This window comes from Gastrolobium bilobum, unplaced genomic scaffold (genome assembly GCF_033153095.1).
Source record: "Gastrolobium bilobum isolate Gb01-03AN ecotype WA unplaced genomic scaffold, APGP_CSIRO_Gbil_v1 utg16477, whole genome shotgun sequence".
NCBI lineage: Eukaryota > Viridiplantae > Streptophyta > Magnoliopsida > Fabales > Fabaceae > Gastrolobium > Gastrolobium bilobum.
In genome coordinates, this window is record NW_026897272.1 from 37,760 (window position 1) to 65,052 (window position 27,293).

At 33.3% G+C, this 27,293-nt stretch overlaps 3 protein-coding genes across 5 annotated transcripts; 2 read left to right on the plus strand and 1 right to left on the minus strand.

Moving 5' to 3' along the window:
* The first annotated feature begins 2,297 nt into the window (after positions 1–2,297).
* On the plus strand, positions 2,298–4,524 carry LOC133305634 (BTB/POZ domain-containing protein At1g21780). The gene is made up of 3 exons (XM_061505897.1): positions 2,298–2,555; positions 3,254–3,369; positions 3,793–4,524. The coding sequence occupies exons 1-3, from the start codon at positions 2,318–2,320 to the stop codon at positions 4,402–4,404; spliced, it is 966 nt and encodes a 321-aa protein (XP_061361881.1). The 5' UTR covers positions 2,298–2,317; the 3' UTR covers positions 4,405–4,524.
* Positions 4,525–14,749: 10,225 nt separating this feature from the next.
* On the plus strand, positions 14,750–21,903 carry LOC133305624 (beta-galactosidase 16-like). The gene is made up of 18 exons (XM_061505881.1): positions 14,750–14,926; positions 16,281–16,376; positions 16,471–16,583; positions 16,770–16,836; positions 17,066–17,158; positions 17,253–17,396; positions 17,711–17,805; positions 17,925–18,030; positions 18,175–18,259; positions 18,342–18,460; positions 18,842–19,003; positions 19,182–19,363; positions 19,470–19,561; positions 19,797–19,906; positions 20,315–20,407; positions 20,719–20,823; positions 21,097–21,242; positions 21,774–21,903. Exons 1-18 carry the CDS (start codon positions 14,750–14,752, stop codon positions 21,901–21,903), a joined length of 2,115 nt encoding a protein of 704 aa, XP_061361865.1.
* A 1,723-nt stretch (positions 21,904–23,626) lies between these two features.
* LOC133305623 (N-glycosylase/DNA lyase OGG1) lies at positions 23,627–25,936 on the minus strand. Of its 3 annotated transcripts, none has more exons than XM_061505879.1 (4): positions 25,223–25,936; positions 24,913–25,123; positions 24,079–24,304; positions 23,627–23,926 (listed from the first exon to the last, which is right to left on the minus strand). In XM_061505879.1, exons 1-4 carry the CDS (start codon positions 25,882–25,884, stop codon positions 23,901–23,903), a joined length of 1,125 nt encoding a protein of 374 aa, XP_061361863.1. In that variant the 5' UTR covers positions 25,885–25,936; the 3' UTR covers positions 23,627–23,900. The 3 variants fall into 3 exon arrangements, with proteins under 3 accessions (XP_061361863.1, XP_061361864.1, XP_061361862.1); XM_061505880.1 differs by having other exon boundaries at positions 23,627–23,956; positions 25,223–25,935; XM_061505878.1 differs by having other exon boundaries at positions 23,627–24,304.
* Between the last annotated feature and the right edge of the window lie 1,357 nt (positions 25,937–27,293).

Genomic DNA, 27,293 nt, shown 5'->3' on the forward strand with positions numbered 1-27,293 from the left:
GCGACGACGACGACGGTGGTGACAGTAGTGATTGCGACAATGGTAGTGGTGGTTGGTGGTAGTGGTGACGTCATGGTGGTGGTAGTGATGACGATGAGGGTGGTGGCAGTGGCGTGTGATGGTGGTGATGACGATGACGGTGATAGTGGTGATGGTGGTGATGACGATGACGGTGATAGTGATGGTGGTTGTGGTAGTGGTAGTTGTGGTGGTGGTGACGGTGGCATGATGGTAGTGATGGGTGGAGGTGGTGGTAATGGTGGCGGTGGCATCGTGGTGGTGACATCGGCACTAATGGTACAATGGTGGCGACAGTCGTGTCGGGATGATGGAGGTGGTGGTGATGATGGTAGAGGTGGAGAGTGATTGAGAGAGATAAGTGTTTCTCATTTTGTACCCGAGAACAAAAAAACAAAAAAAATTTGATTCTTTTTTCTGTTTTCCAGCACAAAAATTAAACCGGTTCATCTCGGGAACATAAATTAAAAAATAATTGATTCCGGGATAGTTGTCATACACGCCCTAAGAAGAGAGCTTAGTTCTCATCACTCCAATCCAAGCAACAAGGGAAAGTTGTTTTTTTTTTTCGAATCCTTAATTTCACATGTGATCATGTGAAAATTGATCCGTTCATATAAAGTTTTAGGGGTTTATGTCTGTAATGTTACAGAACAAAACCCCCAATTTCCTGCAGACACAATGTCTGTGGGGTCCACGGTATATTTTTTTTGAAAAAAGAAAAGAAAAGGGCTCGCGTTGTTTTCCATGTATCTGTAGGTAAAAAAAATTATGTTCCTATAACATAACTTTTCAATTTCTCAAAGTTTTAACATGAGTGGATTGATTTTTTTTCTTTTTCTTTGAGAATCAATGAAAAGGTGAAACAAGCAAATCTATCACGGTAAGCAAAGGACATGTGTCTAATTAGTTGTTAGTCATACCAAAAGCTTTTTACTTACAGTTGTTAACTGCAATTTGATAATATCAATATATCATGAACCATAGTTTTCAAAAAAAAATATCATGAACCACCTCCAATATACCATAAATAACCACATCTAAGTAATAGAATAGCATCAAACACTTTTGGCACAAATGGTAAGGACTAAGGAGTTTGAGTCCCTTAATCAAAAGTCTCGAGTTCGAACATTGAGAATGAAAAAAAGAATTTGGGAGAGTTGTTCCTTTTAATAGAATCTGACAAGTGCTCGAACCGAATATAGTCCGAAAGATGAACCAGTTAGTAAACTAAAAAAAAGTAATAAAATAACGACATAAGAGCTAAAATTAAAGAGTCACATTAAGAATGGTAATTTGGGTTGATATGAGATCATATAATCCGAATTTAATATGAATATAAATATACTTAGTACAAATTTAAAAATAAGTTAAAACCTTCCACACACATAACTTAACACAAATAAATGTTACTTTCTCTAGTGTTATGTTAATACGACATGATGCAACACAATATGATACAACACGAAATGGATAATTTGTAAAAAAATCAACATAGATTAATTTTGTGTCCCCTGGTTGACACACAATAGACACAAATTTTTTCATGCCAATTTTTTTGTTAACACAAATACTATACGAATTTGAAAACACATCAAGCTGAACCCGAATTTTTTGTATGGTATTCATGTTGTTTTAGTGAAGATGTTGAAAATTATAACCCCTAATAACCATGTAATTTTTGCTTTGTTTACTTAGGTTTTTTTTTTTTACGAGAAAAAAAGTGAGAAATATTTGCGAATAGAGTAATAAAACTTGGAGAAATAATTTTTTTATTTTGTAGGAAAATAATTATCTTATATTATAGAAACAAAATTACAAGGGGTGTGTGGTAAGAGAAGAGAAAAAAAGAAGAAGGTGGAATTCACCCCTCCTCCCTCCTTTGAATGTGTAAGAAAGTTATTTCTCTCGTGCAAAGTGAGATAAGTATAATCGTAAAACATAAAAGCAACGGGGCTTCAAATAATGGTTTTATGGTATTTATAGAAGGGAAAAGTGTTTGTTACTTTAAATGACATAACACTCTGTCCTTTTAAGAGAGAGACAAACACAGAAAAAAAAGTTATTTAAATTTTAAATTAAAAAAAAAACACCCACTTTCTATCTCTTATGATTTCTATTTTTCCGTGTCTATCTCTCTCCTAAAATAAGATATCTTACATGATTTAAACCGTATCCATTTATAGAATTAACTTAACCCTCAAGCAAGAGAGGCAAGTCAAAATGCTTTAGACACATTACAATCTAAACGTTGTATCTGCTATTCTACTCTGGTCTTTGGCAACAGAGAAAGAAAGCCATGGTAGAAACAGTTGCTAGATTAGCCCAGTGGAAAATCGACGACTTCGGACCTTGTTCCTACAAGAAATCGGAGCCTTTCAAGGTCGGAATCTGGAACTGGTACTTTTCAATAGTGAGGAATAGGTGCCTCTCCATTTATCTTTTTCCAGAACCTTCTAAGGAACATCCACCTTTTGCTCGATTCATTCTCCGAGTCTCCAATGCCGGCTCATCCCGCAGGTTTCATATTTCCCCTGGTATGCTATGCATCATTAATTAACACCTCTTCTTCTTCTTCTTCTTCTTCTCCTTCTCCTTCGTTTAAACCTATTGGGTCTTATCAAAACCTAGTTATGATCTTCTAACATGTTTTTCTTTAATTCACTTCTTTTATGTGTCTGATATGATATGTTCTTTTTTATTTGTTAAAATGGGAGAAGGGGATAAACTCTTTTTTTTGAAGATCAATGGTAAAGTAAAGGCTTCTTCTTTTTTATATGAGGTTTAGTTTAGTTTAGATTTTTAGACACTGAAATTTTGACTAGAGCATATTCTTTGGTCTTGTTAGGAGGTAATCCCCATTTATATGACTTTTGTTCTGAGGTTTAGATTCCATTCCAAACAAAAATGAATGACAAGAGCATTTTAATGTGAGCTCTGAAGATAATAAAGCAAAATAACGATCATCCTTTGAAGCAACAATTCTTCCTAACCAATGTTTATTTCAAGGCCTTTTATTTATACCTGAAGTTCTGAGCCTGGTGCCCTGTTTTCCTTACTCGAAGAAGAAGTATGGATTATATAATGAAATTGCAATTACCTGAAGCATGTTTCATATTGCAATTCAAATTGGCGAATAATTTGAAATTGCAATTGTCTGAAGCTGTTCCAAGATTATATAATGAAATGCTGACATAGGTCGTGTCTTCATTTCTTTTTGCTTGTAATGCTGCAGTTCATGAAAGGCTGCTTAGGAATCATGATGACTTTGTCTGGCATGTTGATACTACTTTTGTTGGCCGCTTCATTATTGATGTTGAGTTTCTAGACCTGAAGATAAGCCCCCTGAATGTGAGTTCTCCTATACTTGATTTTTATTATTATTATTTTATAATACACGATATTGATGTACATAAATGATTCTATATTTTCTTGAGGAATATAATGGTTTCCCTCTAACTATTTAATCGTTTAGCCTAGACACAGAATATATCTAAATTATTGCGATTATTCGAATCCAGAAAACAGCCTCTTTGCAATTATGCAAGGATAAGGCTGCGTACAAGGATTTTCTCCACCCGCCACTCGCTAGTCGGGTTTAACGGGGAGTGGTTTTTTGTTCTGGCAGATGACATTCTGAATACATGCCCCTGAAGTTGGTTTGAGTTACTTGCTTAGCATAATTTGTTCTCTATAGACTAGAACTGTCCCCAGCCCTCTGAACTAGTTTCAGGTAGTTGCTGCTTAACCTTTGATCTTTTATTGTGAACTCAGGGTGGAGAAGCACGTTCAATATGGCCATCTGATGGAAATTTGCAATCCATTATAGCTCAAAGTAGTACACTTCGTTGCCTTGCTCGCATGCTTGATGAGGCTATACATGCTGATCTAACCATTATCACTGCTGATGGTACATTGAGAGCTCACAAGGCAGTTTTGTCCGCAAGTTCTCCTGTGTTCCAGAGCATGTTTCATCACAACCTGAAGGAAAAAAAGTCGTCTACAATCCATATAGAAGACATGTCACTTGAATCCTGCATGGCTCTTCTAAGTTACTTGTATGGAACAATCAAACAAGAAGATTTCTGTAAACACCGGCTTGCATTGCTTGGAGCAGCAAATAAATATGACATTGGTGGTCTTAAAGATTTCTGCGAGGAAAGCCTACTGGAAGATCTTAACTTAGTAAATGTTCTTGAGATGCTAAATGAGGCTTGGTTTTATCAATTACACAAGTTAAAGAAAGGATGTTTTAAATTCTTATTTGAATTTGGTAAGATATATGATGTTAGAGATGATGAATTAAGTTCCTTTTTCCAGCATGCTGATAGGGAGCTAATGCTGGAGATGTTTCAGGAGGTGCTTAAACTTTCGAAACCAGTATAGGTTAGCATGATGAGAGTATTCTTGGCCCCTTGGATCCTGTAAATGATATATTGATGTGTATAATGACATTTCCTCTTTCTACATTTCTGCACAACAATGATAAGGATTCATAAGCCTTCAACAACCCTGTGCTTATAATGTCAAATAAACAAGTATATTATTCAGTAGTTGATGTGTAGAGTTATTAACATTTCTAATTTTTAATGGACCGAGTCCTTTCCACTCACCCTAACACACATTAGTTTTTAATATTTTTATTTTTTTTAATGATCTTTACTTAATACTTTTTTAATTTATTCTCAATTATAGATATTTTCCATTCGTTTTATCTCATTCCATTCTATTTTATTCACTATTAGATATCTAAACATAACCTTAATTTATTTTTATTAAAGAATGACATATATCATCATGCTTAACTTTGCGAACACTCAGATTTTGTTCTAAGTTGATGGCAGTGGAAACGTACACGTTTTGCACCGCAGACCAGGGAGGCTTCTGTGCCTTGTTATGAGATCTAGGCAGCATTAGAAAAGTGTTGATTCTTTAATTACTATTTTCATGAAATAAACTTCATTAGTTACCCTTAGCAAATATAAAAAGCAATAGCTGGAGCAGAAAATATAACACTTGATCCCCAGTTCCGCATCATAAAATATAGTGGTGGTGGGTATAAGAATCTTATACATTCACACTTATATGGACATGCCAGCGATTTGACAAATTGAGTATATGATTTACCGAATACAAAAGCAACCCTCTTAACACTGGGAAGTCAAACGTTATTAGCGAGACAAACGGACATTAATAATTCTTAGGTGAATTGAAGATTTTAGATATGCTTTGCACCATAAATCTGTATACATGTTTAGCAGTTTAATTAAGGAAAATAATTATCTCATGTTATATCTCATGCAACAGAGACAAAATAGTGGGTCTACTATTTTTATTTTTTTTTAAATAGTGGACCCCACAATTTTATCTCTGTTGCATGAGGTAATTATCTCGTGCAACATGAGATTAATAGATCCTTTTAATTAATGTATTTATACATCTTAGACTCTTAGTATTTCTATGTAGCATAAACTACTATTTTGATCACTTAAAAAATAAGTTAACATCAAATTGATCCGTAAAAGATTAATAACATTAATTTAGTCTCTGAAAAATAGAAAGTGATATCCTGCTAGTTCTTCTATTAAGCTCATTCAGGATACCGTCAAACTTCATCTTATGTAAACTACTGTTATTTGCCTAATTTAATTTGCAAAAATTAAATGAAACTACCTTCACAGTTCACACACTTTCCCCACGTAAGCACTGTACACTTTAAGAGAAAAACAGAGTAGAAATGGTAGCAAGAATAAGAAGGTTGAGGATAAAAAATAAGGCTTGGGGTACCTCTTGTTTAAAGATTTTTAACTGAGATTTTTCAACATATTTGTCTTAAATGAACCAAAGTATGGGAAAACTATTCTTATGCCGCATGTGATAAATTTCTCTTCTACATACTTTTCGATAATACTTTTTTTTTTCTTTCTTTTTTTACTTTTCAGGTGGTGGAGCCCACAAGTTTATCTCTATGACATGAAATAACTTGTCTTCTTTAACATGAAATTAATAAAACTCCCCAAAGTATACACATAAACAAAGAAAAACAATCACCTAGTACCCTTTGCCATAGCCACCATCCTCCTACATCTCAGACCTTATTTGCTGATTATAGCTGTTGTATAACCTCCACATTCAGCCTTCATACATAAACAGATATCTCATCCCTCATGGAACCCTATAATAACAGCCTAGTAACTCAATCATTTCACCTTTTATAGTTTGCAATTCTCAATTCTTATGGTGCACCTTTCCATCATGTCTTCCTTCCTACTCATGAAGGCTAAACACATGGAATTTGATGCGGTTCAAGCTCGATTTAATAAACCACATAAGCATATTAAATCCACAAAGGACTGAATTTGATGCGGTCCTAACTAGGCTTGATAGAAGGACTAATGTAATGTCACATTCCACCTTCCAATAACCAAATTGATGTGAGCATAATCTTTAGGGATAAAAATAGTAGTTCACTCTTATTATTACATATTATAATTCACTCAAGTCCAATGCTCAAGTTGTTGATTCAGTTCTTTTTATTTTTTTTGTTGGACAAAACTTTTATTCCGAAGTAATCAAGTAAAGATGTGTTTATATTTAAATCTAAGTAGTTGAAATCACAATATACTTTAAATTAAATTAAAAATGAATATATTCTAACGTATTAAAAAAACTCATATCAAGGTTTGTATACCCGCGTTGTATCAATGGCGGACCCAGGTGGTTGTCATTGTCTGCACTTGCAGACATAAAATTGTAGGGGAAAAAATTCAAATGGGATGTGTGATTCAAGTCAAGTAAAAAATAAATAAATAAAAAAATTGAAAGAAAAAAGGTAAAGAGTGGAGGAGAATCACATGAGATTTTTCACCTTTTTTTGGGAAACAAAACGGGCCAACTGTGGATCAAATAGACATCGATAAAGATGGGTTTTTGATCGATTAACCCCTACAATTATACTATATTTTACAAATGTCTTTTTGTGGTGTTTATTTATTTTTTAGGAAAAAGTTCACCAATGCCATTGTAGTTTGCTTTAAAATCATCTATGTCCTTGTATTTTTTTTTATCACATATGCTCTTGTGGTTTGTAAAAAGTAAAAAACCACAGGGGCATATGTGATAAAAAAACATACTCTTTTGTAAATCACAGAGGCATATGAGATAAAAAAACCACAGGAGCATAAGTGATTCTGGAGTAAACCACAGGGGCATTGGTGAACTTTTTTCTATTTTTTAATTATCATTATCCATTATTTCCTTAAAACTTTGGTTGATTCATCGAAGTTTTATTTTTGAAGTGGAAGCAAAAATTGAATCATGATTATGATCTTTAAAAAAAAGATCGGGGGCGCCCCCGCCCTAAATGTGCAGACATAAAGAAAATTTTCTGAGTCCGCCACTGCGTTGTATTATACTTTATTGACGAGGATATTAATTTATTGTAGTCTTAGTTCTTTTATATGTGCTAATCATATATTTTACTTAATTTATTTCTTAAAACGTTTTTTTAATTATAGAAAAAATGAATATAAGAACATAAACTTATATTTTTACATCATTGATTAGATCTAAAAAATTATAAATGTCAAATAATTTAAAGAACCGAAGATATGGTCCAGCAGACCAATCTACTGAACCAATTCAAAACCTGTCTTATGATGGCAAAACAATTTACATATTATTATTTAAATAAGAAGTTACGAAAACATAGTATTTTGCAACTAATTTACGAATTTATAGCAACCACTCGCATTAAAAATGAGCGTGACTAGTCGCACCCCAATTAGGCGCAATAGGGTGCATGGTCACGCCTAATCTAGGCGCGTTCTGTTCAGTGTTGACACGTGGTACAAAAAAATTAATAGTTTGACCGTAAAATTTCGAAAATCATAACTTTTGACTCGGGTGTCTGAATTAGATAATATTTTTTTATTCCACATAACTTTTCGAGATCTACATAATGACATCTCATTAAAGGAGATTTGGTAAAAAAACATTTCGAATTTTTTTTCGAATTTGCAACAATGATGCCACCTCAAGAGCATTTTATGTCCCGAAATTATCCAAAAAAATGAACTAGTACGTTTATTTGGATTTTGGACTCATTTGCCCATTTTTAAAACAAAAATGTAGGTCCATGTTTGACCGATGACTGAATGATATAATCGATTACATGGTCTGTGTAATCGATTACATGAGCTCAAGTTTACCATAAAACTTGGGAAGACTATAACTTTTGATTTGGATTTTTTTTTTATTTCACGTAACTTTTTGAGAACTATGCACTGGAATATTCCCGGAGGATTATTTGTTAGTTTTGGAATAACATCATTCACAAAGATAAAATATGTCAACAGGGCACACAAAAATATTTTTTGGGAATTTTTTTTAACCAAGGGAATTTGCCAACACGTAGCTCTCGAAAAGTTACGTGGAATAAAAAAACACCTAATTCGGACACCCGAGTCAAAAGTTATGACTTTTAAAAGTTTTTGCAGTTAAATTGTTAACTTTTTTGTGCCATGTGTCTACACTGGACCGATTGTACCAGATTGGGGCAACCTTGCACCCTATTGCGCCTAATTGGGGGGGGCGACCAGTCACATTTATTTTTGGCGCGACTGGTAGCTATAGATCTATAAATTAGTTCAAAAATACTATATGGGTTGACCTCTTATGATCACACTGTTTGAAATATATAAAACCATTAATATAACCTCACCTACTAGCTTAAACTTTTGGGTTGAATTGGTTTTTTATATGGTATCAGAGTTTCGTGTCACGGGTTTGATTCTCACCACCCTCACATTTTCTCTTGTGGAATTTCTTAACATAAGTAGGTGATTATCTATCCTTCAAGTCCAGTGGACTCTCATGTGAGTGGGCATGTTAGAGATATATAAAACCATTAATATAACATCACTTAATAGCTTAAACTTCACGCCTAACCCATAGCCCCGCGACAATGTACACAAAATCAAGACTTCAACACACCACGAATAAAGAGTTTTGCCCTGTGACCAAGATTAGCCAATCACATGTTCCACGATGGCGTCCTCCCAACTTACTGTAGGAACTATTGAATTTACGCTGAAGCAATTTAAAACCTAGTACATTGATATATTTACCGAATCATCATTGTCTCACTAACACACAAGACATACATTTTTAAGCGCAGATCTATGAGCAACCTCCTTGTGTGTAAAATCCCTTCACGAACTGATCTCATATGCGTCACAACACGAACAATCTCCTTGTAGCTGGTTGGCAGCAGACCTTCTAGACTATCTCTCAAGGGGGAATAGGACAGTGTGTGGGCACTCTCTCACTTTTAGGAAGATGAACTTACCTCAACCTCTTCTACCACAAAGTAAAGACTCTAGAAAGGCTGATGACGTTAATTGTAGAATATATATAGGTTCCAAGAAATCCTAGCCCTAAGGTGAAAGGGCTCTAGGTTTCTTAGGCTTTTCTTACAACTAAGCCCAATTGAACTTTAGTGAAAGAGCAAAACCCAACATTTACCTATATATACAAGGATTTCACCCTATGTATGCATTTCATGACGCTTTTCACCTCACTGTTAACTAACTTGAGTATCAGAATTCTTACAAGTCCACATCCTTTTTTACCTGCCAAAAATCCAAAATCATTACACTTGAACAAATTGAATACAACTGAGGGGAATGGTCTTAAATTATCTATTGCCAAAGTGAACCTTTAGCTTTTACACCATAATAAGAAATGAATGAATGTTTCTCATGTTGAAAGAGATAATTTTATCTCCTACACATAAATAAAAGTGTGTAGGGTTAATATTTTCTTTCTTTCTTTCCTTTTCACATGACCCTGAATAGGCCCCTCACACATTTTTATGGAGATAAAACTATCTCCTATAATATAAGAAATATTAAATAAGAAAATCAGGAGGTTCTGAAAGAATAATTTTGGTTGCAGCAAGTCATGAGAAACTCAATGAGATAATGCACCCCACAATGTATAAGGATGGGATATCATGTGACTATCTTTGAGTCACACGAAATCAACCTGCCCATATTTTTTATTGGAATGGAAAATATTAAGAATTGAATATAATTTCATTTTTTAAAACATTTTTCAGTTTTGATTGCTTTGTTATATAATTTAAATTTAATTGATAATGTTGTGGTGATGATAGTGCAAAAATATGTGTTGTTAGTTATGGTGATACGAGTGAAAACACAAAAAATGCATAGAACATAATGCAATCACATAAAACAAAAATGCAATATGCAAGGTAGAAAAATTACAGAAAATTAAACCCAAGTAGTATTGTATATTGTGTCCTTAAGGCAATTTTACCCCCTAAATGGTGCCTAAGGTTCGTTGACGAATACCTCTTAGAATAGAACGAGTTACCTTTGTTTTGACGGTGGCACAACCAGAAGAAACAACATCGGCGGACATGATGAATGCTTGATCAATCGCTAGCAAAGGCAATATATGAGGATTAATTTTGACAAAGTTCGACAATAAGTTAGGAAAAACAAGTTGTTTAAATTTACTAAACATCGGTATATATAGGAGATGAATGATCACTGAAAACACGTCGAAGAGGTGCGACTGTTCACAAATGAAAGGCATGACTATTCACAAATGAAGAGGCGCAACTATTTTGTTACGACTTCGGCAAGTGCACCAGTCATAAAAGTAATAAAGTGTACTAAGTACGAGATCGTTCCCCTAAGGATTAGAAATTCAATCACTAATTCACTATTTAAGCTTAAGTTGGACAAATGATCAAGATAATTTTATGAAAACTAAACCAAATAACAAGCAAAAAAGCAAAATTTGAGTTACTTGACAATCAAGAAACAAAGTTAGGATTTCGATTTTCCCCAATATCTCATTTATGTTATGAATTAAAACCTTAATTAATCACCCTTTTGTATTGCCAATCAATTCCCTATGTTAATTAGAATTCAATTCCTTGACATCCTAATTCTTTATTATCTTGAAAGAATCCTAGTTCCCCGACTATTCCTTAAGAAAATAAGCATTAAAATAAGAATCATAAGATTGCATAAAACCATATGTCTATCCTTAGAATCATAATGATTATGATGAATTCATCATGCATGATTCATGTACCAACATCCTTTGTTATACAATCACCCTAAATCATTTTACAATATCAAACTCATAAAACACATTAAGAGAAGATAAATTCATTCAAATAAAAAGGGAAAATTACATTAAAGATCAATTCATAAACATAAAGGTTCAATTGGTTTCTATCTAGCCTAATTACAAGAAAAATCTAGCCTAACATGGTGGAATCAAGAAAACAAGAAAGCTTCTCCAAACTCCATTGGTATGATGGTGTGACAAATCTTCAAGGCTTCCAACTTAATCTTGAATCCAAACGATCTCCGACTCTCCAAACCATGAACAATGTGCCTCTATTATGAAACTGAACTTCAGCCATCAAGTCTTGTTTGTTTTCTTAGAAAAATAGCTTAAATATGTGTAGGAATCCTTGTTTTAGGTGAAAATTACGTAATGGGCCTTAATTGGATCACAACTGGGCTTTAAAATGCACAAACACACTATTTTGATAATAAAAATATGGTTTCGTATTTTGGGCATAACTTGATCTATAATATGATCTTGGTTTCGTTGAAAAGATAAAGGAGATATCGACAACTTCGGTGAAGAACATAAGATTGAAATCCATCATCCTGGGTACGAAAATTTGGTCGGAAGACAGCTTCTGAGATATTTTCACTAAATCATTGCTCCTCGTTTGTAGCTTTAAGTCTTTCTAGCTTAACTAATGCTCCAATTCAACTCAATTATCCTACAAAGCAAGCAAAAATTATTCACATAAATCAATAATTCAAACTCCATATTTTTAGTCAAATAACTCAAAGTTTTTATGTTTTTGACTAAATATAAAAGTGATTTTAGTTCTTAAAAACATGATATAAGAGTTTATCATGTTCTAACTTCTTATTCATAACCGCTTATAGAACAAATGTCATATTATGAATTTAAATTGCAAATGTTACATATATAGTAGCTATATAAATTTCATTCTTTTTAAAATTGATGTGAATTTCCCTATGAAAGAGACACACAACTGTCTAGGACAAAATTGCTTGTGTTATGTAAAGCAAGCTATTTATTTCAGTTCTTGACGGCTCCACAAGGACCCTCCTTAGATGCCCTTTAAGGTGCATCCGCTAATTAAGGTGCATCTTCAATATAGTAAACGAATGAAAATGGAATGTTACAACTGGTTTTAGCTATTGCATATCAGAAAAACGCTACACAACAGAATTTTGATAACGAATGTAACACAACAAAAATAAAGTTGGCATTTTCGTAAAGCAAGAGAGAAAACAAGGTTAGAAATTCTTATGGGGATCTAATGTACAATTGTCGCAGTCGCAACTCTGTCACGTGATGGCCATCGTCATTTTGTCACGTGATGGTTTGTCATCATTAACGTTGCAACAGCTTTTAACGCTTACATTTTTATTTATTTTTTTAAAAAAGTATTATTGCATGTGATCCCTGCAGTTTTGGCGTGCACTTGGAGATCTAACCATTCAAACAACTTGCGCTTTCTTTTTTTGCCTTAAAATTACTAAACATTAAAATTAGATTAATGATTGAGATCTCCTGTATATACAACTATAGAGGATATTCTAGATTTATATTTAATTATGGGAAAAAATATCTAATGTTACTTTAGATAATTTTGTCTAATATTCTCAAAATGGTATCATTTTGAAATTGATAAATTAAAAAATTAGAATAATAAAAACTATTATAATCCTGAAATAAACTAAAATTACAAACACACCATGATTTTCATCCCAAAACAACGTCATTTCGGTGAACATTAGACAAAGTTATTTAAAATAACTTTATATATATATATATATATATATATATATATATATATATATATATATATATATATATGAGGTATGATATTCTCACTACTAATTTTTTCTACTATCACTTCACTACCACTTTAATCACCATTGGATTCAAAATTTTTTTTTTTCTCTTCATTCAACTTTTCCTCTAATCCAATGGTGATTAGAGTGGTAGTGAAGTGATAGTAAAAAAAATGGGTAGTAAGAATATCCTAACTATATATATATATATAATATCTGCAGACTATAGTGTAACTGTAATGCAAAACTCCTCATATACTATCGCACAAGCTATTATTAATGCAGTGGATAATACATTTGTCCTATTTTTATTTTTATTTTTGGTAAAACATTTGTCCTATTTTAACTAATTTACAAAGAAAAGTTATCATGAAAAAAATTATGATTTCTTCATGACAGTGCAATGTATAAAAGAAGAAAAAAGTTTAAAAATATGTTTAATTAGTTATTGTATTTTTTTTAACGAAAGCCCTATTTTAGTTCCTTACTATTTTTATTTCAAGATTAAATCTTTCACCAACTAATTTCTATAATTTAGTCATTTAATACTTTTCAAGTTTAATTTACGCCAAAAACACTAGTGCACTCAAATTAGTAAAACACTAAATATTATATATTCCTTTCTTTTTTTATGTATCATTTAATTTCATTTTTGTCCATCTGTACTCTTCTAATAAGAAAATATTTTATAAAATGAATTAACATCCTTATAACATTATTTGTTTCTCCTTATGTAATGACACGATGTAGAAACTATAAAAAGAGTGTACCAAAAACAAAGTTTCTTATACAGAGTAAACAGTTGTTATTTCTTTAAAAAATTAATCATTTTCCCATAAATGAATATATAATTCAATAATTAACCTAGAACAAGGGTATACCATAAAAATAACAATTTCTTATATATAGTTACAGTTATTTCATGTAGTAGGATAAAAGCTGTCTTATGTTGTGAGACAAATAAAATGGGATCTATCTATTTTATTTTATTTTTTTTAAAAAAAAGGCATATTTTTTTTATATGAATGTAATATAAGAGATGAATCTCATGCAATACGAGTCGTATATGATTTCCTTAAAAAAAATCCTCAAGCTAGTTACAGTTAACCCTGTCTATGTGCAGTGGCGGAGCCACATGTTAGCTGGGTGGGGTGGGCTCGGCCCGGCCTAAATTTTAACAAATTGTATTTATCATGTATAATTATATAATTAATTATAATTTGGCCCCGTTTAAAATTATAATTTAGCTCGGGCTAAAATTTATAGTTTGGCCGTATCAAAAAAATAAAATATATTTGGTGAGAGATTTGGATAAGTTGTATTAAGTTATATGTTCCATTTTCACTTATTTAATAAAATTAAAAATATGTAATAAAATTATAACCTTTTTGATACTGTCTATTCAGGTATTTTGTATTTAATATAATTTAAATATATTATGATATGAACTAATTAAAAATAAATACACATATAATTTTTTGACCTGGGCTCCGGTTGGAGTCTGGCTCCGCCACTGTCTACGTGGCAAATATTTATTCGCTTGATTTAATTTCTTGCAATATAAAATAGTTATTTCCATATATTATATATGAATAATATATGTAGCTAGCCATCCAGAGAGAACCAAGTCAATACAAATGACTGTTACAACTAACAATTCCAAACAGATACACACACAGAGAGAGTCCAAGTTTCTCTCCGAGGGAGACGCACCCGCTTCAGTATTTACACTTTGACTGAGAGAAGCGATTAACAAGTTACAACAAGGGAGGCTTTAGAGAATGGTGAGGTTGATGAAGGTGTTGGTGGAGTGGTGGTGGTGTTGTTCTTCCCTTGCACTTATTTTAACAGCCGTCCACGGTGACAATGTCACGTACGATGGAAGATCCTTAATCATTGATGGCCAACCTAAAATCCTCTTCTCCGGTTCAATTCATTATCCTCGTAGCACTCCTGAGGTACCTTCACTACTTTGTGTCTTTTTTCCCTCAAAGTTCATAATTCATATATGCTTTTTTGGTACAAAAAGTTCATATACTATTACTATGTTTTATTGTATGTTTATGGGGTTGAGAGCGAATGTTAGAAACATAACAAAAGAGAGATAGAGACGAGGGAATCATCTTATTCTCATTGTCATTGTTAGGTAAGAAATATTAAAACAATGTTGCATTGTCCAGAAAAACTGTGAGCATTGACACAGATAATTCTGGCAAAGGGAAACTTTTGGCATAATCTGACAGGACAAGCTGTTTTTCTTTGGTGTTATTGTAATACGTGCAACTGTTGGGCTTCTAACTCTATTTTATGAAGTATTTTAATTATGTTTAACTACTTTGTCATAATTTTGTACTGTATTGGCATGTATGTTATGTGTAGGATTCACATGGGCAGGCCCGTGAGAAAGCTAGAGTTCGTCCTTTTAAATTATATATAGTTTGACTATTATGTGAGTGGTAGTGAGCTTATACTATTTTAATGTGCTCGTTTCGTCCCGATTGTCTTCAGCGTTTGACTGGATCTTGTTGGAGTAAAGCTAATAGGATTGAGTTTTTTTTTTTTTTTTTTTTTTCCACTTCAATATATATATATATATATATATATATATATATATATATATATATATATATATATATATATTCTGCCACCAGTGATAAAATTATCTACATGATTGAAAGAATAATGAAAGATATTTTATGAATTTTATTTATTTTATTTATTTTTTTGTTATACAATTTTAAAAAAATATCCTTTATTAATTCTCTAACCCTCAAAATGATGTGATTTTGGGGTCGCTATAGATAAATTTATCTTCTGTGGCAGAAGAAACAATATGGTCAGGATTATTTTACACTATTATAATTTACACATTTAATTTTGGTCATTGATTATATTTATATTTAACGGTTCTAATTTACTAGATATGCGAGTCGTTAGATGCAAGCAATTTAATGATCAAAATTTGGTATAAAACTCCTTATTCTTATATCATAACTTACCCCATATATATATTTTGGGGGTGCCGATATCAAATTAGGCATGATAATTAATATAAGCAGGATTAATTACAACGTTATTTAGGAATGGAAAAAATTTATATCCATTTTACATTGAAAAGGACGGTTATATTAATACAAAATTCTGAAAATCAGATAGTAATTTGCTCAAATTTAAGACCACTTAGGCTCAAATGAAGCCAGGGACAACATGCTTTCGTGTAGAAAAGTCATGTGTTTGAAAGGGTAAGAGCCAGATGAAGAAAAAAAACACCTTTAAATTGTGAATTGTAATGTTCTTTATTAATTTTAACAGATGTGGCCTAATTTAATTGCGAAAGCTAAGGAAGGGGGATTAGATGTCATACAAACTTACGTGTTTTGGAACCTTCACGAACCTCAACAAGGCCAGGTGACCTCAAACTCGTTAATATTTTCTTCATAATTATTAAACTTATTACTTACAAACAGAATGACACGGTTGTGATTTTTCACTTGCTTTACAGTATGAGTTTAGTGGAAGGCAAGATTTAGTGAGATTTATTAAGGAAATTCAAGCACAAGGTTTATATGTGACCCTTCGAATTGGACCATACATTGAGAGTGAATGCTCTTATGGGTAAGATCCCCTTCCCGCTATTACTTCCTAACATTTTCCAACACAAAGAAATTGCTACAAATTAAAACATAGTCTGATTCCATTATTTTAGTTATATTGGGGACTTCGACGATACTAATCAATGTGATGATGATTACGAAATACATAGAAGAGATTGACTTGCGCTTTTTTTATTTTTTTGTGCAGGGGTCTACCAATATGGTTACATGATATTCCGGGTATTGTATTTAGATCTGATAATGAGCAATTCAAGGTACCAATTCTCCTTATTCTTAATTCTATCTAGTATACTTTGAACAACATAAACGTGTCTATCTATTATAATTTTATCCAACTTGGTCTAAAAACTATTTAAGTATTCGGGTTATGTTTCCCTAGACGATAACACATGATTTACTCTCTATGCAATATTTTCCACTCAAACTTGGTATTCACATACCATTCATTCATTAACTCTTCCTTCATATTATTAATAATGACAGTTTCACATGCAAAGGTTCACTACCAAAATAGTCAACATGATGAAATCAGCCAATCTTTATGCTTCACAGGGAGGGCCTATCATATTATCACAGGTTTAAACTTTAAGGCAACAACAAAGACTTTGCAATTATATATCACTTTAATTCATATACAGTGGTATTTATAAATGGTTCATGGTCCGTGTAGATTGAGAATGAATATGGTAATGTTGAAAGGTCGTTTCGCGACAAAGGACTGTCCTATATTCGTTGGGCTGCCCAAATGGCCGTGGGACTCCAAACTGGGGTGCCTTGGGTAATGTGCAAGCAAGATGATGCTCCTGATCCGGTGGTTAGTCTCTATATGAGTTATTTTACTTTCCATTGATTTATCATAATGTTTCACATATGAAGAATTTTTGTAACAAAAAAAAATATATATGAAGAATTTGGAACACTACTAACTTGTGCTTCATTCAAGTTCAAGGGTAATATTATTAATTTGTGACAGAAAAGAAGATAATAATTAGCACCTATCATTGGATTATCTGCTCAAATAATTAGTAATTCTTACTAATTCTTATCAAGCACAATCTTTGATTCATAACACATAATTAGTTATTAATTATATTATGACATCTATAAATTAAGTCATGCAATCTGCAGATCAATACGTGCAATGGTATGCAGTGTGGGAAAACATTTAAGGGGCCAAACTCACCTGACAAGCCTTCACTGTGGACAGAGAATTGGACAAGTTTGTATGTTCTTGTGGAATTCTTATTACAATTTACAAACCATTTTTCTTGAAAAGGGTAATTTTGAATTATCAAAGCGTCTTACTATACTAATGTCATTTATTTCACGTTAAAATTTGTAGCTATCAAGTCTTTGGTGGAAAACCATACTTGAGATCAGCTGAGAACATTGCGTTCAATGTTGCCTTGTTCATTGCAAAGAACGGAAGCTATGTCAATTACTACATGGTATGATTACTGCCCTGTACCTTAGCCGTGACTGTTTCTCTCATTCTTTCTCTCTTCTTCTTGCTGAGCATGTGCGTAGGTAGTTCAACACAGTTGATTATGGCTATTTTTTTCTTGTTAACTGACGTGATGGATTTGATGCAGTACCATGGAGGAACCAATTTCGATAGAATAGCTTCTGCTTTCGTAACAACAGCTTATTATGATGAAGCCCCACTGGATGAATATGGTATATGCTTCTTTCCTTTCTCCATTTACGTAAAATTGCAGATATTGAATCACTACGTGATTGACTATGCTAAGTTAACCAGGTTTAGTTAGGCAACCAAAATGGGGCCATCTTAAGGAGCTTCATGCTGCAATCAAGTCATGTTCTGAATCTCTACTTTATGGAACTCAAACTACGTTCAGCTTGGGTTCTCAACAAGAAGTAAGAAAACTAATTTCTATATAACTAAACTAGTACTTGAACAAGTGAACCGAGGGCGTGGTGAATAACCATTGATAAAAATTTCAATGAAGTTATAAAGGGAAAAGTATTTCTCCACTCATCGGAAATAAAGTTATCTCTAGTAAGCTCAAAACGACATAATTTTAAAATTATAAGATTAAAAAATTATAATGATCTAGACTAATATAACCCTGCAATATATTATAATTACAAAAACACCTTGATTTCTGTCCAAAACGACGTTGCTTTGGGCTCACCAGAGATAACTTATCTCCGAGAAATCCTTTACCCATTTATAAATTACTCTCCAAAAGCTGAATCTTTTAAACAAAATTAATCATTTCCATTCCTCTTCTTCAGGCTTTTGTTTTCAAAAAGAGCTCAACAGAATGTGCTGCCTTCCTTGTAAATAGTGAAGATAGGGATGTCACAATACAATTTCAAAATATTCCATATGGATTACCCCGCAAATCAATCAGTATTCTACCAGACTGCAAGAATGTAGCATTCAACACCGCCAAGGTAAAAAATCAAATGCCTCAGTATATACTACATTTATTTTATATGAAAACACCTCTACTGGGTAGTTTCTTCTTTCTTGCCATCTTCCTTTAACCATTATTTTTTGTATTAATTTAATGAGTTACACAAATATAACGATGCCAGTGAAAGGCGCTTCATATTTTTTATGCTTTTGTAGGTAAGCACTCAAAACAATGTCAGAGCAATGAAACCACAGTTACAGTTCAATTCAGCTGAAAATTGGAAAGTATACACAGAAGCCATCCCTTACTTTGATGATACTTCATTAAAAGCAAATATGCTATTAGATCAAATCAGCACAGCAAAAGATAGATCTGACTATATGTGGTACACTTTCAGGTAAAATAGCAACATAAGTACATAAGCCAGCTTCCACTTAAAGATGTTTGCTATATTATAAATGTTATTCTTTACTAAGATAGTTGTTGACTTCTTGCTCATGCAGGTTTTATGACAACTCTCCTATTGCTCAATCTGTCCTTAGAGTACACAGTGCAGGACATGTTTTGCATGCATTCATCAATGGAGTTTTAGTAGGCAAGCTCTAATCTCACCCCCGAGGATTCTGTTTCTTTGGATAGAAGGAAAACATCTTTTTTGGATAGAAGTAACAGTATCAATATTGTTACAGACTTGGCCATTACATAAGCATCACTTTAGATTATAACGCACATATTTCTTTCATCTTCAATACATTATACACCGCTTGCTTCACTTTATCTTTCATACTAAAATTTGAGACGTTGGGCTCTATACATGCTTTTCACTGTAGGTTCTGCACATGGAAGTCACAACAAAGTATCTTTCATCATGGAGAACAATGTTAATTTGATAAACGGGGTGAACAACATTTCCTTCCTTAGTGCAACAGTTGGATTGCCGGTAATTGTCTCAATTGTTAGAGTTAATACTTCTTTTTCATTCATCGTCAACAAGCAAAAGAAACCACATAAAAATGACAAACGTTACATATTGAACTAATCTTCATAAACATTGTCAATTTCAAGGATGATGTACCAAGTAACATGCAAGCAATTTTTATTTTTATTTTTCTGTACATAACATGCATGGCTATTTCATTTGCTGTTTCTTCTACCAAGATTTGAGATCACGGTAAAGACTAAGGACTTATAGCGAAGCATCCTGTACTACTGAACAAATATCTGCTAAGCATGCCCTTGCAGAATTAGACAAAGTTTGTTTAAAATCATACAAAACAAATATTAGACAATATGATAGCCAAAGAATGACAATGGATTACATAAAATGTGCATTTATTTCTGCATGAAGAATTCAGGAGCATATCTAGAGCGCAGAGTTGCTGGTTTGCGTAGAGTGGAAGTTCAAAGCAGAGACTTCACTCATCAATCATGGGGATATCAGGTGATTATCTCTTAACAATGACATATTGATTTAGTAGATTGCAGTTAAATGAGATCTCAAATATCAATTATGTTTCTCTAATCATAAACCATCTTGACATCTATGCGTAATGTACTTCTCAGAATTTAGTTAACATTGCTTTTCCTACAACTGCTAACAAATTTCTGTTTAATCTACCCCTATGTACTATCATTATATACTGCTTAAAATTTAAAATTATAAGAAACATAAGTGTGTTTGAACTGTCTGATTACTAATCATTTAAACTAAATATTATCCACTGCATGCTGATGTTAAATTTTTTAATGAAGGTTGGATTGTTAGGAGAAAATTTGCAAATCTATACAGCTAGCGGATCAAGTAAAGTTCAGTGGGAAAGTTTTCAAAGCTCTACTAAACCACTCACATGGTATCAGGTATATTATCATCGTTAAAATTTGTTGTTCAATTATTTTTCCTAAACAATGAATGGATAATCATGGAAGGAAGCCAACTAAATATGTTAAAAAAGGTCATAGTTTTTTGTTTCTCCTACTACTTTGTGCTAGAGTCTGTCACTACCCTTTTTATGGATTGGAAAGGAGATGAAGATGTTAATTACTTCCTCATCATAAGTCATAACTGCTGAGTATTTATGTAAATGTTATTCTAACAGTACATTAATATCTTATTTCACTGCTGATTAACAGACCACATTTGATGCACCAGTGGGCAACGATCCTGTAGTGCTTAACCTTGGCTCTATGGGAAAGGGAGTAGCTTGGGTTAATGGCCAATGTATTGGCCGATATTGGGTATCTTTCCACAAACCCAACGGAACTCCTTCACAGATATGGTATGTTCCAATGCCACAAACTTTTTTTCTTTTCTTTTTAGATTCCTACTTACGAAAATAAATTGTGAAAAAACACACAAAGGTATAATGATTTCATCTTTCAAGGGGTCTTCCTCCGCTCCTCCCAAAAAATGATTAAAATTTAAAATATTTATATAATTATTTAAAAACAAAAAAGATGATTACATTTTAATTAAATTCAAAAAATAGGTATACTTTTTATGTCGTTGTGTTATTTAGTAGCTACTTTTAGATAATATTTGTGAAAGAAAAAAAAAGATAAATTTCTTCTACCAAACGATTTTTTTTTGTCCTTTTAGTAGTTCTGAATCATCATTTTCTTAAAGTACCTGACTTTTCAAACGAAAATAACAGATATTTATGGAGTACCTTGTGTTTGAATAATTGATTTTCTATTTTTCTTCCCACTTCGGAATTTGGATTTTACACTACTTATATAACCAATAATATAATTAGTTCCCTACCTGCGTGTCAAGCATTTATTTACTAACAACCGAACGTTTTATTTAGGTATCACATACCCCGATCTCTGCTAAAATGTACTGGGAACCTACTAGTTCTACTGGAAGAAGAAACTGGGAAACCACTTGAGATCACTCTAGACACAGTTTACATCACAGTGAAAGATCGCACATCATGAGTAAACAAGAACGCTCTATCATGGATACTTTTTTGGAAATAACAAACATCATTGGATTGATATCTATTTTTGTAGCATTATTCTTCAGGGTTATTGTAAAGGGGTTACCTATTACATGGACAGAGAGCGCAGAGGTAACAGCTAAGGGAAAAATATATGTTTGCATGGCTCTCTCTCTCTCTCTCTCTCTCTGATACAAATTTAGATATTTTTTCCAAAATATAAAAAAGAGGGTCAATTTAGAGACAAACTAATGGTCATTAATTGTGACAAATTTTCAATATCTTCGTTAACTGCCCTTGTCAACAAAGGGCATTCTCTTGGCAGATGATATTTGTCATCGATAAACGGCTAATACGAATTATACAATATAAATCAGAACAATCAAATAGACTTTGGGGTTTTACATAAGACCCCTATAACATATTTAGTATTTGATCATAATCATGGTGATATAAACAGTTAGAAGTATATGGGATAAATTCCACTTATCTAGAATTTCAACTACGAAAGAGGAAGCACAGGGCTTAACAATACTATTTGAAGGAGCACAAGTTATGAGCTAATAATAAATAGAAAAGCAACCTAAAGTAATGGTATATAGTAACAAACCAAAGTGCAATGAAGAACTCAACAAATCACATTATGTTAGGTATCTGAAACTGAATCTGTATTATTCATCTATAAACTGTCTTTATATGAGCTTCTGGAACTGATATCAACAAGATATTGATAGAGAGACAGTGTAGAAATTCACCAAAATATGGAGGTACAGCAAGAAAAAAAGAGAACACTGCAGGAGCTTCGAGGGTCCTGCTTCATCCCAACCTAAAACCAACCTCACTTCTTTCCTAACCCCCTTTTCTCACCCCCACTACCCCTTATACTCCCCTCTGACCCATTTTCTTTCAACCATCTGTCCATTTTGTTATGCTGCAGGTACCCAACGTGAAAATATTCTTCATGTTTCCTTGTTGTTTCCCTCATGGCCCCCTGGGACTTGATCCCCTGCTTCTCAAATTTTCCCTCATAGAATATACCTTAGTTATGAGGGATCTATTACATTATTTTACAATATCAATCCTAGAAGTTGGGGTTTTACATAAGACTCGTATAATATATTTAGTATTTGATCATAATCAAGGAAACATGAGAGAAATCCACTCATCTAGGATCTCAATTATGAAAGAAGAAGCACGGTGCACAACAGAAGTATTTGAAGGAGCACATGTTATGAGCTAAAACAATAAAAAGGAAAAGCAACGCAAAGTAATCTCTTATAGAAACAAAGCAAGTTCCAATGAAAAATTCAACAAAACACATTACTTTTCAATACCAATGCTAGAGTGAACATCACCCTTTCAAAGTACCTATTGACATAGCTCATAAAAAATAATGGAGAAAAAGGCAAAATGTGCTGCCACTTGATGTCATGCATGCAATGGTACTTCACAGTAAAAACATCAAGGAGTAAGTGTCAAAGACTGGAAATTTTATACATCAATCCATGCCACTAGAGGAAGTGCATAGGTGCATATCAACATTCATTAGACAAAAGAACATGTTCAAGTACACATTTAGAGAATGATAGAGCAAGTTCACGAGTTGCAGCAAAACCCCCAGTTTTTTTCCCACTAATTAAGCTATAAGAACTGAAAGAGCAAAAGTCGAGTCTTTTATTCTTTAGGAGCTAAAATCAAAGGAAATAATCAATTAGGCAAAGTATTTATTTACATGGAAAGCAAAATCGGAAGTGGAAAAATACATCTTTCTTCTTTCTCTTCTGATAAATAAGAAAGATACAAATATGATCAATTACAACAGATCAATTTGAAGCTAATAATAAAATGCAAAGAACAAGAATGAAGGCCAGACACCGATCATTTAACAGTATGTATAATGGAATAACCTGCATCTAGCAGATTAGACATCATCCTCCATCCAGCAGTGTGATTGCCACCATGATCTATCTCATAAATTCTTGACAGTAGCATGTCTCACCTATGTCTCGTGCTTTTATATCCTGAGAGCAACACCATCAGTAGATCTCACTCTAGAGCAGAAAAGGAAAAGGTAAATATCTTAAATAACTGCTGTTGCAGAAGCCAGAAAGTTGAATGTCGAAGGGCCTAATTTATAAGGTCAAGATTGACTGACTACAATTGCTTTTCTTACCAACTTCTTCACTGTCTTCTATCTTTGCGGGTTTGTGCTGTTTGATAGTCAACAGATGTGAAGGTAGGAGGGCCTTTTGTGAAGGTAATTCAGCTATGAATAGAAGAGTTTGAGCCCAGCCAGCATATTTACCATATCTGGTTACAAATGCCTCTGCAACACGATTGCAGAGCTTTGGTGTCAACTGGGAACCTGCAAGCTCAGGTAAGAGATACTTTGTGGCAATCTTACCCAAGTTTAAAATTGATACATGCAAATTAACACTCAACAGTACGGAGATGATAAGTTTTTTTGTATAAAATAATTCAATTAAGAAAGGAGAAATTACAGACATGAAGATCAGGAATCCTCCTAAAGCTACACAATGAAACTTACAGATAATTTTTTTCCCCTAAATGATAAAATAAATCCACTCTTTTGCTTTCATCTTTTTCTTCTTATATATCCAAATTCCCTTTCATTAGTACATTTTAGCACCTCACTCTATTACAAAAAGGGATTAAGTTGACATGCTTGCTGCATGCTGTAACTATATCTATCATCTAGAAAAGAACATTAAAAGGGCAACCCGGCGCTGTAAAGCTCCCGCTACATATAGGGTCCACTGAGACCCATTGTGTGCATCTATAGTAGGCAGCCTTACCTTGCATTTGCAAGGGGCTAATTACATGATTCGAACCTGTGTCATGTGACAACAACTTTAACCGTTGTGACAAGACTCAAGCATTGAAAAACAGACAAAAGACTTGGACATTGACACCAAAATGAAACAATTCGGTGACAAGTTTCAACTTGAAGTACTTGTTGGTGAAAGTAAACTAGTAAAGAGCTTACCCGCCACACATGGGTGTCAACAGGAATGGCATGGTGCTGATCAAGTGAGAATAGAGCTATACAAGCAGCCACTTTAGGACCAACACCAGGTAACGTAGAAAGGGCACATATAACATCTTGAAGTTCCATCTTACGAAGAGAGAGAAGCCATTCTTCCCCTCCACCAGGTTTTGATTGCAAAACTTTTAACGTGCCAATTATATACTTAGCCCTATTACAAGGAAGACAATTTAGTCATCATCACATGACATTGATATGAAAAAAAATCAGAACAGTTATAAATATAGGAATAGGATAAAGATAAACCAACCTGTAACCAAAACCAGCGTTTCTAAGCTGTTGCTCTGAGATCAATGAAAGCTGTTCCAAAGTGGGGAAAACGTGGAACTGAAAACCCCCAACAGTACCCAAGTAAGTTCCTAAAGATGAAACGTAATCGACCATCTTGGTAATCCTTGAAATGTTGTTATTGGAAGAACATAGAAACTGAATCAAGCACTCGAGAGGGTCTTGCCTGAGAACCCGAGCACCGCACAAATGGCGTGCCAGCTCAGCGAACCTTGCATCGGAATCCGAGAACACCTTCCACGTGTCAGCGAGACAAACGCTGGCGTTCAGGAAATCAAGCAATGAAGTTGTGACATCGGAGTCTGTATCGGAGTGAAGGCAGTAGCAAACGTCGCCGTTTTGAAGGTGCTTGAGGGATAGCAGGTGGGACCCAACGACACCTGTGTATTGTGACGGTGCGGTGTTTTTCCAGCGGAAGGTTTGGCCGGTGGGGAAGGTGAGGGGCAAAGAAAGCTCTTGTCGTGTCACATTGAGAGGGACCCACAAGGAAGCTTTTGCGGTGGTAATGGAGCGGCGGGTTTGGGTTTGTGGAGGCGTTGAGGGAGGTGGCGCCACCGATTTTGGGGATCTTTTCCTCTTCATGAGGGGGAACGGGATGGGTCGTCTCAAATTCAATGAGTTCATGTGCAAACGCTTCAACCTTAGGTAGCAGGGACAAGGTAACGGGCTCACGGCAACATAGTGACGGGTCGGGTCGTTACTCATTATTGGGTTGTGATTCTCTGGTTGTTGGGCTTTCAAATAAAATCATAAAAGAGATATGATTAAAAAAAATAAGCTAATAACACCGTCGGTTTTCTTTTTCTTTTTTTATTTCTTTATAAGGGAATATCTTTCTCACCTAGATAATTTTATCTGTAACAAACAAACAAAATGGGACCCATTATGCAAGATAAAAAAAAAAAAGCTAATTGTCTATTTTAGTTATTTTTCATCAATATCATCTTCTAATATGATAATGATTATCAAATATTAAGTTAATAAACTTAAAAGTACTTCAAGAAACGATTTTATAAATGGAAAGAAACAATCAAACTGTAAATGCGCTTAACAAGCAATACTAGAGTTCTTATTTTTAGGTTCTGTTTTTTTTTTATAAGTAGAAATTTAGTTAAATATAATTTTATAAAAACTCTTATCTTTAAAATAATTTTTTTATAATGAAAAAATAAGTTAAAAGCTAAAAGATTTCGGGAGTAGTTTTTTTAATATGTATGTCTCCTTTTGGAATTCTCAAATTTATTTTTCAATTATACTCTTATTCAAAACTTTTTTTTATAAATTTTATCATTTGCTCTTATAATTTAATGTAATCATAAATCATTTGACCTCTTTTTTCAGAACAATTTTATATAATTATAAAAAAAAATATATTATTTTTTAAACTCTTTTTTTAACTTTAACTTAAAATTAAATTTTAACTTACAAAAAATGTGTCAAACATGCTCAAAGTTTCATATTTGTAATTAAGGAAGATTCAAACTTCAATTTCAATGCATTTTAGATAGCTAATTAAGTTTGGGCATCATATTATTTTGGAAAAAGTTCAAATAGCCCATGATTTTCCTTTGAATTACTTATCTGTAATATCTGCCAACTAGAAAGGATTAATAATTATTTCCACCAACTAATACGAGACTTGCGTGTTTTATCCTTATGCACACACTTTTTGAAAAAACTTCTTAGAAAGTCATTCATTGTATAATCACTCCAAGTGAAACACACTTAATTATGAAGTTCTTCCACTCCAGGCTATCGAAAAGTAGATACATCTTGTTATTGTAAGTAGTACCAATTAATTATTATAAGTTATCCTCAACTGTGTTGTCTCATACCAGTACAATATCTGACATATTTCTTTTTCGGGTGTTGATTAGATTCATTCATATACCTCCAGCTACAAGATTTGGAATGAGTTGCTTATTGTCCATGCCTCTTTTGCATGAGCGATCACTCTCTGCCCTTGCCAACTCTTGGGATGTTACATGCCCACCAGCTTCCGCCTGATTCGTCTTCGAACCACATCGTTTTGG